General features: G+C 38.6%; 1 protein-coding gene across 1 annotated transcript; it reads right to left on the bottom strand.

Moving 5' to 3' along the window:
* Positions 1 to 11,045: 11,045 nt before the first annotated feature.
* Positions 11,046 to 15,534, bottom strand: LOC107772501 (SKP1-like protein 1A). Its single transcript, XM_075247888.1, has 2 exons — positions 15,150 to 15,534; positions 11,046 to 11,380 (listed from the first exon to the last, which is right to left on the bottom strand). Exons 1-2 carry the CDS (start codon positions 15,435 to 15,437, stop codon positions 11,207 to 11,209), a joined length of 462 nt encoding a protein of 153 aa, XP_075103989.1. The 5' UTR covers positions 15,438 to 15,534; the 3' UTR covers positions 11,046 to 11,206.
* Positions 15,535 to 16,838: the final 1,304 nt, after the last annotated feature.

The following is a 16,838-nucleotide window of genomic DNA, read 5'->3' on the forward strand; positions in this document are numbered from 1 at the left end:
GGGTGGGGACTTGTCATTGGTGAAAATCATCACTTTATATTCTAATTTTGACCAATCACTTTTCATTTAATGTCCATTTTCACCTCCTTTAATAATAAGGGTATAGTTGAAAATAATTAATAAATTTAATCTTGAAATACTAAAGTAACAGTTATTTTGGAATAAATTTTTTGAGCTAAGTGATAGTTAAAATGGGATGAAGGGAGTACTAACTTGTCTCATTTTCATGAAAATAATTTAATTTAAATTTTTTGTTTTTATAATTAAATAAATATCTACGACTTACAGTAGATAATACATTTGAAATAATACATTTGAAAAGTTTCTCTTTCTTAAATATTCTGTACTGTTTAGACAACACGCCAATCAATAATTAGTTATAATATGTCCTTAATAACTTTTCATTACTTTATACTTCGGTCTACTCTTCCAAATTAACTAAACAAATTGATTAACCTTTCTTTTTATTTAAGCAAAACATTCACCAGACAGTCACTAGTAAAGATAATGTAGTAGTATAATTTTGTTACAAATTCTAATCCAGTTAATGAGTTGGGTTTGTTCTTTCTTCTACTCCTATTATTAGTTTGTTGAAACAAAAGTCTCCACAAAAGGAACAAAAAGAAAAAGATGCTATTATAATTTGTACTTATTTTATTTTATTTGATAGCTTTGAAAGACAATTCCTAGTCCAACAAATTGACTCTTGTACATTACACTGGACAAGGACGGATTTCTTTTCCGAAAGGTTATCATGGTTTGCGTCATTCTTCCTTCTTCCTTTCCATTTTCTTTCTTTAGTTTGTGACACATTAATAATACTATTATGTATGGACAGGTAAATCAAATATATGCAAAAGATCAAAAAAAAAATTTAAATGTCTTTTTATTTTCTCTCCTTGTTAAAATATTAACTTTTCCACCAAGTTGATATCCAACAGATCATGTCATTAAGGATGAAATATAGATGCTAATATTAAGTAATTTTCAAGAGAAAAATATGTTACTATTCCTTTTTTTGGACAAGCTAAAAAGGAAGTGTCATATAAAATAGGATTGGTAAGGTATTTTCTTTTTCCTATTCATTCTCTTTTTACTTTGTAGAATGTTTGCATTCCCCTTAGAACGAGATACGCTGGCACCGCTATATGATAATGAAACCAGCAAAAAAACATTAACATTGCAAAAAGTGAGAGTCTGGAACCAAAATAATGAGTTTTTGGACTCAAGACACAAAAATAGGTGGAAAATAAATTTAATGATCAAAATAATATAGCGCCCTTTAAAAGGGCGTTATATGTGAATATGAAAAGACGGGTAAGTATAACGTCGTTTATTAAGGCACTATACATATTTTGTGGGCCCACCAATACTTATTCTGCGCTTAACTGACATAACAATAATTCAAATGGGTATAGCGCCCTTATTTAAGGCGCTATACCTCAAAATATTCGACCCCCCGGATTGGGCATTGCCTTATTTAAATACGTTAAGGATTTTGTAAAAATTCATTCTGAAAAATTCTCAAGTCTTGTTAAATTTTTCTTCATTAAGTTGTTTTGTATTTTGTCATAATGTCTGAAAAGTGAATAACTAGGGTTTTATTATATTAAGGGGTGAGGTTGTGGTGGGGGTTGAGGTTGTAGTGGCGAATAACTCAGTAAGCTATAATTTATCTCTACAGTGTCATGTTAAGTTGCCACTTACAATGGAGTATGATAGATTGGTATCGTTGTTATGTAAAAAAAATGAGTGTGAGCAAACGTTCGGTGAACCTTAAAGTAACCGAAAGATATCTGTATTCTGTCACTCCGCAAAGGGTTGCTTATTATGCTCAATTTAACATCGAGGATGATGAAACTCTAAGTGATTTTTTTAGAACTCCGGATGAATACTAGGAATTTCTTTTGATAAAAATGTTGGAAATGTACGCCAAGGCTGAAGACGTTCGCAATAATGAGATTGCGCAAAGTAGGGATATCCCCCAGTCATCGGGTAGTTATTTTGGAGCAGTTTTATCCGAATATGTTCCGGCTAAAAGAGTTTGGCCTGATCTAAACTTATCTCCACGGGCGAATGAGGAGCGAGAGAATAATTTCTCTCCTACTTTACATGATCCACAAGACGAGTGGTAAACTTTAATTTTCCTTTGTGTTATGATATTTATTTTTGTTGTATTGAATTTGTATTAACATTCATATATTCCACAGTGGATACCGGCCAAATATAAATTTTACAAGTTATGAACAAAAACCCAGTTGGAATATGCGTAGTTCTGGTGTGTTGGATCATGGTGGTCCATTCGGGAGTCATTACCAACAGGATGATGTCCATTATGGGATGTCAACACATTACGATTTGTAAGTGAAGTGATATAGCTATATGTAAAGTATTTATCAATTTGAGTAACTCATTATTTTGTTGGTTGTGCAGTGAAAACGAGCAACTTGAACGTCCTGTCCTAACTCAATTGCCCGAAGACGACATATTTAATCGGGATCTGGCAGATGCACAGAGTCAGGAAGAGAACATTGATTATGACAACAATGCCGATAAGTCAGGAGATGACACACCCTTCCCTGATGAGGGTGATGATGAAGAGGAAGAGAATGATGGACCTGATTTGACGAGGGAGCATGCTCCACCCCCTGTTAGACCAATAGTGTACGAGTCCCACGTACCGTTTCACTCAAGAGAGATTTCCTACCTTGATCATTTGCCAAGTATGTCAGATGTGGATGCCCTCACAAGGGATACTGACGAAATTCGGACATCAATGTGGGATGAGTCTAGACTAACGGTGCTGTCAAAGGGCATATTTTTTTCTTGATAAAGCGCGCCTAAGCAGGGCGGTGAAAATATACAACGTAAAAGAGTATCGTGAGATGACGTTATAGGAGTCAACTCCGGATGTATACAAGGTTGTTTGCCGTAGATGATTTGCGGGTTATAATTAGATGCTGCGTGCGAAGAAGAAGAAAACAAATATGTGGGTTATGGGTAAATACATTGGCGCCCACAATTCTGAAATGGACACATTCAGTGGGAATTACTTCAACTTGGATGTTGACTTAATTTCTCTTGTCTTGATTCCACACATTGCAGCGTCCATAAGGTACAAGATCAAAGAGTTTATTACATTCGTCCACCAGGAATATGGGTGAACCATTACCAAAAGAAAAGCATTTCCCGGGCGCAAACGTGCGTTTGAAATTGTTTATGGTAACTGGGATAAGTCATTTGCGTCTCTACCCAGGTACATGGCCGCATTGCAATACTTTAACTCCGGGACTGTTATTGAATGGAAGTTTGAGCAAAGTCCGGGAATACCAGAATATATATTCAGATACGTGTTCTGGACATTTAAACTAACAATTGATGGTTTTGTGCATTGCCATACGGTAATATCCATAGACGACACTCATGTCTATAGAAAGTATGATATCAAGTTGTTGATCGCCGTTGCAGTAGATGCTAATTGAAGTATATTTCCCTTAGCTTTTGCTATTTGTGTCAATGAAAGCCAAGAGACGTGGACACTATTTTTGAACCACTTGAAATAGCACGTTATCAAACAGCATTCAGGTATTTGTCTAATATCTGATCGGTATGGTGGTATTTTAAGTTCTGTGTAGAATTTGCGTGAATGGCACGAACCGTATGCTTACCACCATTACTGTGTGAGGCACCTGAAGGCCAATTTCCAGAAGGCATATCCCAACAAGTATTTGCATGATTTAATGTGGATGGCTGCAACAGATCACCAAGAGTGTAAATTCAGGAGGCGCATGGAATCTATCAGGTAGGAAGACGAGGGAGCCTATCGTTGGTTGATACGACATGAGCTTGACAAGTGGACTTTGCATGCGGATGGTGGCAGAAGATGGGGAATTCTAACTACAAATAGGTCAGAATCTTTCAACGAGTTATTGAAGTCTGCACGAGGATTGCCTGTCACTGCCATGGTGCGGATGTCATTCAAGCTGATGGTAGAGAGGTTTGTTGAAAGGGCTACAGGTGCATCGTCATTGATGGAAAGGGATATTGAATTTATGCCAATACCAATGAAAAGATTTGATAAATACAGGAAGCGAGCACATTGGCATTCATTTTTGCAGTATTGCAACGAGCGAAATATTTTTGAAGTCCGCACCGCTATCCATCACAACCGGGGGAATAATACACACACCGTAAATGAATTCAGAAGGTTATGCTCTTGTGAAAAATGGTTCATATACCACATGCCGTGCTCACATGCCATCAAGTGCTTTCAACATACAGGTTTAGGGCCAACCAACTATGTTGATAAAGAATATAGTATTGCTGCACACTTAAACACCTATAGTGGGCAATTGCATCCAGTGGATGCTGAGCATTATTGGTCGCCGGAACCATTTAAAATGGTGTGTAACAAGGAGTTTTTGCGCCAGCGATAAGTGCAAAAAAGAACGCGTATACAGAACTAAATGGATGTTGGTGATACCGTTTATGCGTGCAAATGTGGCATATGCTCGCAAACAGGACACGACTGTCGTAATTGTCCTTCAGCTGGTTTGGGTGGCGGTGGTAATCTAGCTCCTGGTGGAAGTTCATCTAATGTGCCCAACTATCAAGGATACACGTAGTGTTTTGTTTCCGTAATGTGGTTGTAATAAGTGTATGTACTTGGTTATATTGCAGAATGTATGAAATAAATTTATGTTTGCATTGCTGTTAAATCTTATTAATATTTAACATTATTACTTCAGTACAACAATCTAACATAAACCCTTTTTTTGAAAAAATAATTATCTTGTCGACATGCGCTTTTAGTTATTACCTGCGTTTAACCAAAACAAATAGCAAAACTATCCATATATTTTTTATTTTTCTTGCATTAACAAATGTCTGGACGCAATGACCAACCAAGGTGCTATTGTGGCAAACGTGCGATTATGAAGGCATGTTGGTCTGATGGTAATGTTGAGCGCAGATACTGGATGTGTCTATACAGGTTTGGAGGCAATGACGAAAATTATTGTAAGTTTGAGGAATGGTATGATAAACCCATTAACCAGGAATACTACAAATTAATTTTGCAGTATGTTTGGAATATGAACACTGAATACCAACGCCAGATCTCTGAAATGCAACGAGAAATTGCGGCATTGCAGGAGAAATTAAAAGAGGTGGAAGAAGAAAAAAATAAAATGGAAGAGAAATTTAAGTGGTTGGAGCAGAGAATAATAAGCGGTAGTGACTAAACAAACACATGTATGTGTTGAGTATAGTATTTTATCTTTATGTTTTCCGTGTCATGTATTTTCATTAGTTGTACTGAATTTAAATTATGTTAAGTTGCTATGTTTGTGTTTGTGTTGTAGTATTAAAATAACGAAGAACCGGAGAAATAAAAACATAATGCGCATATAATGTAAACAATAAAAATTATTCCAATTATTTATTGAATTCCAATTATTTATTGAATGTTATATGTACATAAAATACAAAAAACAATTAATGCGTCCCACATCTTGTATGCTTTAATGCAACCGTTGGCTTGAGGCGCATCCCATCCCGCCCGGCTATGCTATCAAGATCATTCTCATCACGTCGCCTCTTTATCGGAGGATGCGTTGTAGCATGATCGTCAATAGGGCTGGCAGGCTTGGTAGAAGGGGTCGTCTGTCCAGCAGTAACCTACAGAATAATAAGATATTCCAGTATATGAAAATATATATTTGTAATGTACGTGTTAAGTCACAAAAATTTAAATTGTCTTACCATGGTCTCGTCGGGCTCCTGAATATAATCATCAGACACAGCCAGGTCAGTATCGCACAATTTGGCCCCCGTGACAGGCGAGGATGAAGCCTTAATAAAAAAACATAAAGATATTTATGGCTAATCAATGAGATAAAAACAAATTTAAATGTAATAGTAATACAAACATACTTGTGCCTGTGAAAGATCCCCAGCATCCCTTGATGATGAGCCATAACTTAGCCGGCGCCCACTATCCACATCTCGTGTCAGTCGATCATCAGCAACGGTCGATGGCCCGGGAAGATCAAGAAAATACTAATCCCAATTCTCTCGCGTAATGCCCGTGCCCGTGATCAACAATGGAGATAACGGGGTCACCTGCGAAGTCCCTGGAGTGAGCTAAAGCTGAAGGCTGAATGACGGCATGCTGCTGTGAGAGTGGTCTGGCTCATGGAGGTCACCCAACTGATCAACTCCAACATCCTCAACAGGTGCCTCAATGCCCCCTTGCTAGGGACCACCTCCTCGCCGACCCCCACGACCTCGTGGGACACCCCTACCTCGTAGGGCATGCCTGCCACGTCGACCACGTTTCGGCCCTACTGGTGGCCCCACGATGGTACTGCTCTGGCGCCACATACTCAGCCTCATATCCTAATCGCTCATCATCTCGGGCTCGCCTCAACGTCCGGGAAGCCATATCGGTAACCTGCCGGGCATACTCGTGCAAAGCGGCTACTCCCTTGCCAGTATGCTACTGCATCTGCAGTCCCAACTGGTGGAACAAATGTAGGCCAATAGCCTTCACAACATGTAAAATATAAATTACGGAACGCTAGGTTAACGTTATAAGTAAGTATACCAAATAACATACCAGTGCCTCGTGCCTCCCGGTGTATGGAACATACCGACCGCCAGCACGATAAATGGGATTCCCAACGAAAAGTCGGGTAACCCTGCTGTACCAGCCCATATAATCATGCTCAGTCTCCGTCCGGTCAGGTGGATGAGGGGGGAATCAGGTCATGTCGATGGTCCCAAGTATCGATCTGCGCCTCTAGCCATGCCATATATGTCTCGTCCACCCTGGAACGATCATCCCGCTGGTAATGTGTGATATGCCAGGCGGGCGGTGGCGGTACAAGCTGCGGGCGGCCAAATTGGCGAAGTACTCGCTCGGTGGCATGATGCTCCACAATATCAAGGCACATCAACGGGACGAAAGAGCTCCACATAAATCGGCCGGTCGAGCAATAATCGGGCAAGACAGCTATTAGCTCGTTGTTGTATGGCCTCCAAATAAACTATTAAGTAACAACAGAAAACGTGAGTATGAAGCCAGACCAAGTAAACTTAGGTATACATTTACCTGTGCGCCCTCCAGCAAATCCAACAAATCCCTGCACAAGGGGAGATTATGTCGAGCCTCGTACTCTCGTCCATATCCCCACCTATCAACCCATCCCATACCTAGAGGGAGAAACGGAGGTGGTACACCCGGAGCTATTGGTGGTAGAGGTGGTTGCAACTGCAGGAACTGCTCCCAGGCCCAAACCTAACATATAAAGTGGACGTAAAATTTAAGGTATATTTTTACTGGGTATGTTATAATGAATAGAGTATTCGAATATGTTTTCACCTGTAGGAGCGGAAAAAATCCAGCAACGTCACGTTGGGTGCCCATGCTCGCCCGGCACATCTGCCTGTATAAGTAGAACAGCAGCACCCCAGCTGTACTGGGGTAAATCATCTAGCTGCTCAAGATGATGAAGAAATCTCGAACTGACTAGGCTCCCCGAAGTGTTCGGGAACAAAACCCCTCCAAACATAAGGAGTAGCAGCAACCTCGTGTACCGGTGAATATGAAGCTCCGGTGTATCGTCTGTGATGTCAGGGTGAAATGCCTCCAAATGTTGTCGGACAATCGTCAACTGCAGACGACTGGCCCCAACCAGTGCAGTCTCCTCCGGTGGCTGTAAACCAGTGAGCCGCTGCAGCATGTCCAAGTACTGCAAACCTGTCTGATTTCTCATGGCATACGACAGAGCAACATGGTGTACATCAACGGGCAGCCCATACATGACCTCCACGTCCTGCAGCGTGATGGTGACCTCGCCAATGGGCAAATGGAATGTGTGCGTCTCCGGTCGCCACCGCTCTATCAGGGTCGTGATCTATGATCAATCGAGGTGCAGCCGGCCGATCTCCACAATCCTATAAAAGCCCGTATCCTGGAGACGTCTGACTATACGGTGATGGAGAGCGCGATCCCTGAGAAAGCCCCACATGTCGTCTACTCTCCTAGCGCGAAAAGTCTGGGCCAGTAACTGTCCCTCCCATATGTGGGACGACCTATGATCGCCCTGTAACAACAGTAACTCCAGGCTGGCAGGTCCAGGATGCAAAGGCGGAACCTCCATGTCGTCTACTGTAAATTAAACAAGATTAATTACATTATTTTACTTTAATATGTTAGTTTTATTATTTTACATGTTAGTTTTATTATTTTATATGTTTGTTTGTAAATTAAATAATTAATTTTCATAATTATACAAGATTTAATTATTAAATATTAACATATGGGTTCCGGGCTCGATATTTGAGGCTCAGTAGCACCAAGATATCCTGAATTTTTGTTGTTTTCTCATGTTATTTTCTTACGATCGTTGACTAGAATTGGACAGAGTTTGTGTTTGAACTATAAGTTATTTTGACGTATTTTTGGGTATAATAGATAATATGTTAGTTTTATTATTTTATATGTTTGTTTGTAAATTAAATAATTTATTTTCATAATTATACAAGATTTAATTATTAAATATTCACATATGGGTTCCAGACTCGATATTTGAGGCCCAGTAGCACCAAGATATCCTGAATTCTTATGTTCATGATGAGAAAATTTTCTCGATTTATCACTCAACACGTCTGTTATTTTACATGTTAGTTTAGTATTTATATGTTAGTAGTTTTATTAATTTATATGTTAGTTTTATTATTATATATTTTTGTTTATGACTCACTTATTTTTGACTATAATAAAATTAAATAATTTATTTTCATAAAGATACAAGATTTAATTATTAAATATTCACATATGGATTTCGGGCTCGATATTTGAGGCCCAGTAGCACCAAGATATCCTGAATTCTTATGTTCATGATGAGAAAATTTTCTCGATTTATCACTCAACATGTCTTTTATTTTAAATGTTAGTTTATTATTTATATGTTAGTAGTTTTATTAATTTATATGTTAGTTTTATTATTATATATTTTTGTTTATGACTCACTTATTTTTTACTATAATAAAATTAAATAATTCATTTTCATACTTATACAAGATTTAATTATTAAATATTCACATATGGGTTCCGGGCTCGATATTTGAGGCCTAGTAGCACCAAAATATCGTGAATTTTGGTTGTTTTCTCATGTTATTTTCTTATGATCGTTGACTAGATATTGACAGAGTTTGTGTTTGAACTATCAGCTATTTTGACATATTTTTGGGTATAATAGATACTTAAACAATTAATTTTAATAACTACAAGGATACTACGCTAAATGGCACTACATTTTACTACGCTAAAAGGACACTACATTACAAATATAAGCACTACATTAGGCCACAAGATACCACTAGAGGGAACTAAAGTAACAATTTATCTATTTTACTAGTTTTTAAGCAAATAAATAATCTAAACCAGGTAAAAACAACAAATAAATTTAATCACAAAACATTCACGAAAATACATATACCACAGTAAAAAGTAACTTATTAACATTTGTTTTAACAACTAATAATAATTTCTCTATTTTTACTATTTTTTTAGCACACTAATATCATAGTCCGGATAAAAATAACAAAATAGTTAAAATCGCAAAACAATCACAAAACAACATAGAACACATTAAAAACAACTAATATGCATTTTTTCTACGAGTTTCAACAAAAACTAAGTCGGAATACCTCGATTTAAGGTTTAAGGAAAGTTGAAGATTTGGTGATTTAGAGCTGAAACGAGCAATCCACAACGAGAGAACGCCTTAGTTAGGATGTGGGACCGAGGATCTTTACTTTTTGTGGGACGGGTGAGGTCCACTCGAGGTTTTTTGGTTGTTAATGGGGGGATCGACTATTTTTTAAAGTTTTAATTTGGGGGGGGGGGGAGTTCTGGTTTGGTGGGGAAGGGAAGGGAACGATGTATTATGTAGGTATAGTGCCGTTTATTAAGGCGTTATACTATAGCACCTTAATAAACGATGCTATACTTACCCGTTTTTTCATATTCACGTATAACGCCCTTTTAAAAGTCGTTATACCTTAACGGGCAAACGACCGTTAAGGTATAACGCCCTTTAAAAGTGCGCTATATGTATTTTGGTCACTAAGTTTTTTTTCTACCTATTTAGTCCAAAAACTCATTATTTTAGTTCCGGACTCTAAAAAGTGATGCCTCAACTAATGTACAATAGAGTTGTAACTCACAAGTTATATAGCAGATGATGGCCAAATTGGAAAAGAAAAAGATACTCGGAACTGTCTATATCAGTTTCATCCTTTAGAAGCATATCACATTTCAGATCTGATGAAATAAGATAAACAACACATGGGAACTTGAATGTTCATCAAAAAGCATATACTCCTACATTTCAGATCTGATGAAATAGGATAAACAAAACATGGGAACTTGAATAGGTTCATCAAATCTATGACCTGCTTAAGAGAGTTGCTTTGAGCTTTTTAAGAAAGAATGCATCACATATACATTAAGTAGCTATAGTGGTGATCAAGCTACTTGATTCTTAAACAATCACGGCCGCTGAAGTAGAAGGAAAATGGAGACATAATGGCATGAAGATAGTCACTGAATAAGGCTACAGTAATATAAGACCTAGCCAATCTCCTGCCACAGCCGGGTAATGTTGCTAGCAGAATCCATAATGATCATGGAAACCGTCACATAATAGGAACGGAGAAGACAGTCTAACAAATAATCCCGCTACACCCAAGTAAAAATGTGCAGCCGGAGAAAAGAAATTCTCGCAAATAATACATAAGGCTCAAACTTATTGTATGTGACTCCTATCCATGACAAGCCTCGTCTGTTCTCCTTATGGACATGTTTGCCAAAAACCATCACCATATCGCCACCAAAATGGACTTCTCCATCTCTTAGTCACACTCAAACTCACAAACTGAGTCTGTCTGACACATTAGGCTTCGAGGACAATGGAGATCAATTACCAACATGATTTTATCTTCAATTTCGATTTAGGACACAAGAAACCATGGCATAAAAGGCAAAAGAGGTTCTACTGTCTCCCTTCAACTGACAAAGTCAAAGATCCGAGAAACAACAGTCACATATTTACTAATATAAAAGATTGTTTATAACATCTACTAAGATATTGCAAATCTATCAGCAGAATATTGACGCCGCTTAACAGACTCGAATTCACTCGAAGGCCCAGGCATTCTCTCTCCTGACTTCTTCCTCTTCCTCAGGAGTGAAGTCATTCTTAATGTTGAATGTCTTACGGATCTCCTCCGGGGTCTTCCCTTTGATCATGTCTGCAACTGTCTGGCATGTCAGATCAAGCAAGCTCTTTATGTTCAAATAGTTGGCAGCCTGTAAAAAGATAAGAACAAACAATTTACTGCAACTGCAATGTAAACTTAACCTCTAAAAGCACTCAACAAAAAAAAGGTAATACCCAAATCTCTATACAGGTAAGTTGAGAGAACTAGATATTAGATGGGATGCTCCTTGTAACTCATCAACTAGCAAATATAATAGCAATAATTAAAAGGAAATGTAAAACCAATATAAAAGGAAATACATAAAAGAAATTGTCAGCCACTCAATAGTCAACAGGATTCAAAAGGCAAGCAACAACTCAGGGAGAGGGATATCAAACATGTAAACAAACCGTGCTACAGGAATGTCCAAACTAACACTTGTTTCCTGAAAGGTAACAAACTAAGTATGACTACAAGTTCTACAGGTATTACAGACTAGTAGACACTGACATGTCCGCGCGAGTGGATCTAGCTTCAAGTTTATCCTTATTGTCTTAAGCATCCAAATTTCTTAATCTGAATATTAAACAAAAGAATATTGGGTAGTTAATTTATACAAATACGAGCTCAGAACAGTCAAATGCCGGTACCAATAACCGATAACAGTTCAAAAATTCTGGATAAACCGTAGAAACATTAAATCAATAATGTCAAGTACAGCTCGTTCTCATTTCAGGAATTTAGGCATGCTTTCAAGTATAACAGTTAAAAACCAACCCAACACGGATAAATCAGGTCAATTGCTAGTTAGCACGAGGACAGTACATCTCTATGCCTACATGTCAAGTATACACGTAAATCAACACTATCACAATGGATTCCATCGATAGTATTTACACTTAGCACTATACGGGTGCCTGGCATAACTGCCCATCATCAAGCATATATATAAAACATTGTGCCTGCGCCCACTGCTGGCATGTCAGCTTTCGGCGGAGCAGATCCTGCCCAAGCACCTATTATAATCACTTAGCCCAATAATGAGGCCTAGTGCATGCGTCGCCACAAAATGGTAACACTCAGCCCAATATGGGCCTGGTGTACGCGTCACCTCATAATCAGTACCAAACCGGCTCTAAGGCCCAAACATATCTTCTTTACACTTACAAGCATATCTTCTTACCCATTGTTTTAGAATGAGCCATGGAAATTATTCACTATAATAATACACTTTTAAGTTTTAACTAAGCAAACATGAAAAAAAGGAGAAGAAAACTACCAGAAATAAGAGACTATCAAAAGAAGCGGTCAAAATTTATTTCATTAGTTCAAACGCATCAAATAGCACCTAAAAACCAACTGCAGTTAGTTGCATACCGCAACAGAGTGACTACGTATTGAAATGTCATGGACCTGAATAAGGCGGAATGATGTAGACGACCTTGCCTAGTTTGGGATTGAAGCATAGTTGATTGATTATATTTATACAATATATATTACCCATGAAGCTTATACAGGTGCAGACTAGAGTAGAAGCTCACCCTATGAAAATTGAGGCAGCAAATAAATGCCAAGGCGGAATGATGTAGACGACCTTGCCTAGTTTGGGATTGAAGCATAGTTAATTGATTATATTTATACAATATATATTACCCATGAAGCTTATACAGGTGCAGACTAGAGTAGAAGCTCAACCTATGAAAATTGAGGCAGCAAATAAATGCCAAGAACACGGGCAATGGAAGCCAAAAGTAGAAGGTGCATCAACAACAACAAATATGGCTCTGCCCCAAATAGCTTGAAATCGGCTATATGAATCCTCAGTGACCACGCTACTCCATTTAAATCATCTCATGCCAATATTTATGCAAATAATGAATGTGCATTAACAAACTTCTATAAATCCACACATAAACAAAAATATCAAAAATTGCAAAGCTGATGACACAAAACTAATAATGATAGTTTACACAACTACCAATCCACAAGGCCCAAAAAAAAAAGCAAGGAAACAATCAAGCCAAATAACACTCCAACAGTTTTCATTTATAAGGAACTATTACTAGAGGAGCCACATAGTTCTCTTTCCCTACAAACTTTTCATGGATTTAAGTTATATATACTGACAACAATAACAACAACGACCCAGTAAAATCCTACTGGTGGGGTTTGGGAAGGGTGGTGTGTACGCAGACCTTACCCCTACCCCGAGGGAGCAGAGAGGCTGTTTCCGAAACAACCTCGGCTCAAGAAGATGAAAAGAGACAATATCAGTACCACCAACAAATACCATAGGAATAATAACAGCATCATAAAAATCAGAAAATAAATGAAACGCAAAAGCGATATCCGTTAAATAGAACCGACACTATAAAAAACGAAAGAATAGTAAGACACTAACATTAACCACTAGCAGTCTAAGACAAAATCCTATCAGACTAGCCTCACAAAGGTACAAAGTAGGAAAAGACTCAACTACCTCCTAACCTACAACCCTAATACTCGACCTCCACAGCTTTCTATCAAGCGCCATGTCCTCGGAAATCTGAAGCCTCGCCATATCCTGCCAGATCACCTCTCCCCAATACTTCTTAGGTCGTCCTCTATCTCTACTCGTGCCTTCCAAAGCCAGCTGCTCACACCTTCTTACTGGAGCATCTGGGCTTCTCCTCTGTACGTACCCGAACTATCTAAGTCTCGCTGTCATGTCCTCGAAAATCTGAAGCCTCGCCATGTCCTGACCGATTAACTCTCCTCAATACTTTTTAGGCCGCCATCTACTTCTTCTCGTGCCTTCCAAAGCCAGCCGCTCACACCTCCTTACCGGAGCATCTGGGCTTCTCCTTTTGTACGTGCCCAAACCATCTGAGCCTCGCTTCCCACATCTTGTCATCAATGAGAGCCACGCCCACCTTCTCCCGAATATCATCATTCCTAATCTTATCCATCCTAGTGTGCCTGCACATCCACCTCAACATCCTCATTTCTGCTACTTTCATCTTCTAGATACGTGAGCTCTTAAAAGGCCAACACTCAGCCCTATACATCATGGCCGGTCTAACCACCGCTCTATAAAACCTACCTTTGAGTATCGGTGGCACTCTCTTTCACACAGGACTCCAGATACTAACCTCCACTTCATCCACCCCACCCCAATACGGAGTGTGACATTCTCGTCGATCTCCCCTCCCACGGGATAACCGACCCAAAGTACTTGAAACTAACTCTACTTGGGATGACCTGTGATTCAAGCCTCACATCTACGTCCGATTCCCTCGGCTCAACGCTAACTTGCACTCCGGGTATTCCGTCTTAGTCCTGCTTAGCTTGAAACCCTTAGATTCAGGGGTCTGTCTCCAAACCTCCAGCCTCTCGTTAACACCGGCTCGCATCTCATCGATCAGAATTAATGTCGTCAACAAATAACATACACCATGGCACCTCTCCTTGAATATGGTGTGTTAGTGCGTCCATCACCGGGGCAAATAAGAACGGGCTGAACGCAGAACCAGAAAACCGGCACACCTTTTACCTCCAAACATCTCCAGAGAACCTCTCTAAAGACCGTGATAAAGATTTTTTACACTATCAGTGAACATTAAACTATTGATAGCAGTTTAGCTGCTAGTTACCAATTTTATCAGATTACTAATAAATGTTTATCAAGAAACTTACATGTAATTACCTAATAAGTGACCATCAGTGCATATAACTTAAAACTCTTTCTTCATACATATTTAAAATGACTTATAAGTACCTATTCAACGATTTAACGGTCTTACTCAGAACCCTAGATGAATTAAGTAAGATACACATAATAATCTTCACGAAATTCAAAATTAGTATAAACAGCAGTATCAAAATAAAGAGATACAGACCAGGATGAGATCGAAGAGGGTACTCTGGTCAACTTTGACAAAGTCAGCATCGAAAGCCTTGAGATCGTCCTCGACAGCCTTATCTTCCGTCTTAGAGGCGGCGTCCACGTGGCGCTTGCAATACTCAATCACCTTAGCTAAGATCTTGCTCGTCACGTTAGGTAAAGGGATGCTGGTGTCGGCGCAGTCGTCTTCGATCATATGCTTGATTGTCTGCGACTCTACGGCAACTGACTCTTCTACCTCGAAGGTTTCGCCGTCGGAACTCTTCAATACGATCATCTTCATTTTTCAGTAAAGAGGAATTGTGAATTGGAAAACGAATTTACAATCCCTAACAACACTCGGACGAAGCGAATAGAGCTGAGAGAAAGAGAATGCTACAGCCAATGATAGGGGCACCTTTTATATAAGGTTTGCGGGTCAGGCTAAGATCCGTGAATAATTGAGAAATGGGAAAATTATAAAATTGGGATTTGGGAAGCCTTTTTCGGGGGATTAAAATGTTACTCCATTCCCAATCCCAATTCCCAAGTGACGAGGGTCAACTTGCAAACCACTTTTTTTTAAAAAGGGTATGCAAAAAAAAACAAATTAATATATGTATATACATGTAATAAATTCCACATATTTCAAATCTGCTGACTCAAAAATGTACTAGAATTACTAAATTATTTTAATAAAAAAATATTCAAAATTATTTAAGTATCACAAAAAGTTACTAGACTAATTTTTGTAATAAAATATCACTCAATTTTGCCTAAATATCACATAAAATTATTGTCATAACTGTTGTGATTTTGCTTTTATTGAGCCGAGGGTATACCGGAAACAGTTTCTCTATCTTCACCATGTAAGGTAAGGTCTGCATATATACTACCCTTCTCAAACCCCATTTGTGGAAATATAATAGGTATGTTGTTATTTTTGTATCACATAAAATCACTAGATTATTGAACTCACAAATTCAATAGTTTGTAACCAAAAAGTTGCAATAGAATCAACTATGAACTTGCACAATGTATACGGTCGAAATAGATTTTGGCCTTCCGTACGTTTGTTCGAGCTCGAATAGTAAGCGATCGAAGTAAGAGCTTGAGACGAGTTCCGAGGATAGTACATACAAGCCTCGAGTTCCAAGACCGATCGAGGAATCGGCTCGATATCATTATCGAGCCCATGACCAAATCGAACCGCAAGGCAAGAAGAAGGTTGTCGGAGATGCACCGACCGATTGACATTCACCCCGAATGTCGAACTCGAACTCAAGGCCGAGGGCTCGATCCAATACTGAGATCGAGCCAGTATCGAGCTCGCAGACAGGAGCCGTTGCAACCGCACTAGGGGAGAGAATCTTGGCAGGAATCGAGGAAGAGACAATTCATCATGAATTCTTCATTATGTATTTTTTATTATTATAAATAAAGTAACATCCCCCTACTATAAAGAGGGGGGAATCCTTGTAAGCAGAGGGGACATTGCAAGAACAGACTACTTCTATTTATTGAAGAATAAATCTCTTAAACTTTTTTACTCAACACACTCACTCTTCTAGTTCAATAATTTATATCTCATTTCTATATCCAAGAATCTAAACATTTTCACTTTTACGTACGATTTATGTCATGTTATATCACATATCCTTAGAACTACTTATAAATTCAACAATATCTGATTTTTTTAACAGTT

This window comes from Nicotiana tabacum, chromosome 24, assembly GCF_000715075.1.
Source record: "Nicotiana tabacum cultivar K326 chromosome 24, ASM71507v2, whole genome shotgun sequence".
Taxonomy (NCBI): Eukaryota; Viridiplantae; Streptophyta; class Magnoliopsida; order Solanales; family Solanaceae; genus Nicotiana; species Nicotiana tabacum.

Bases quoted from the DNA above. Each gene is read 5' to 3' on its own strand.
- LOC107772501 (XM_075247888.1), bottom strand. From the start codon at position 15,437: ATGAAGATGATCGTATTGAAGAGTTCCGACGGCGAAACCTTCGAGGTA. The intron at 11,381-15,149 runs GTCTGTATCTCT...ATCTTTTTACAG, and splicing joins CCCTCTTCGATCTCATCCTG to GCTGCCAACTATTTGAACAT.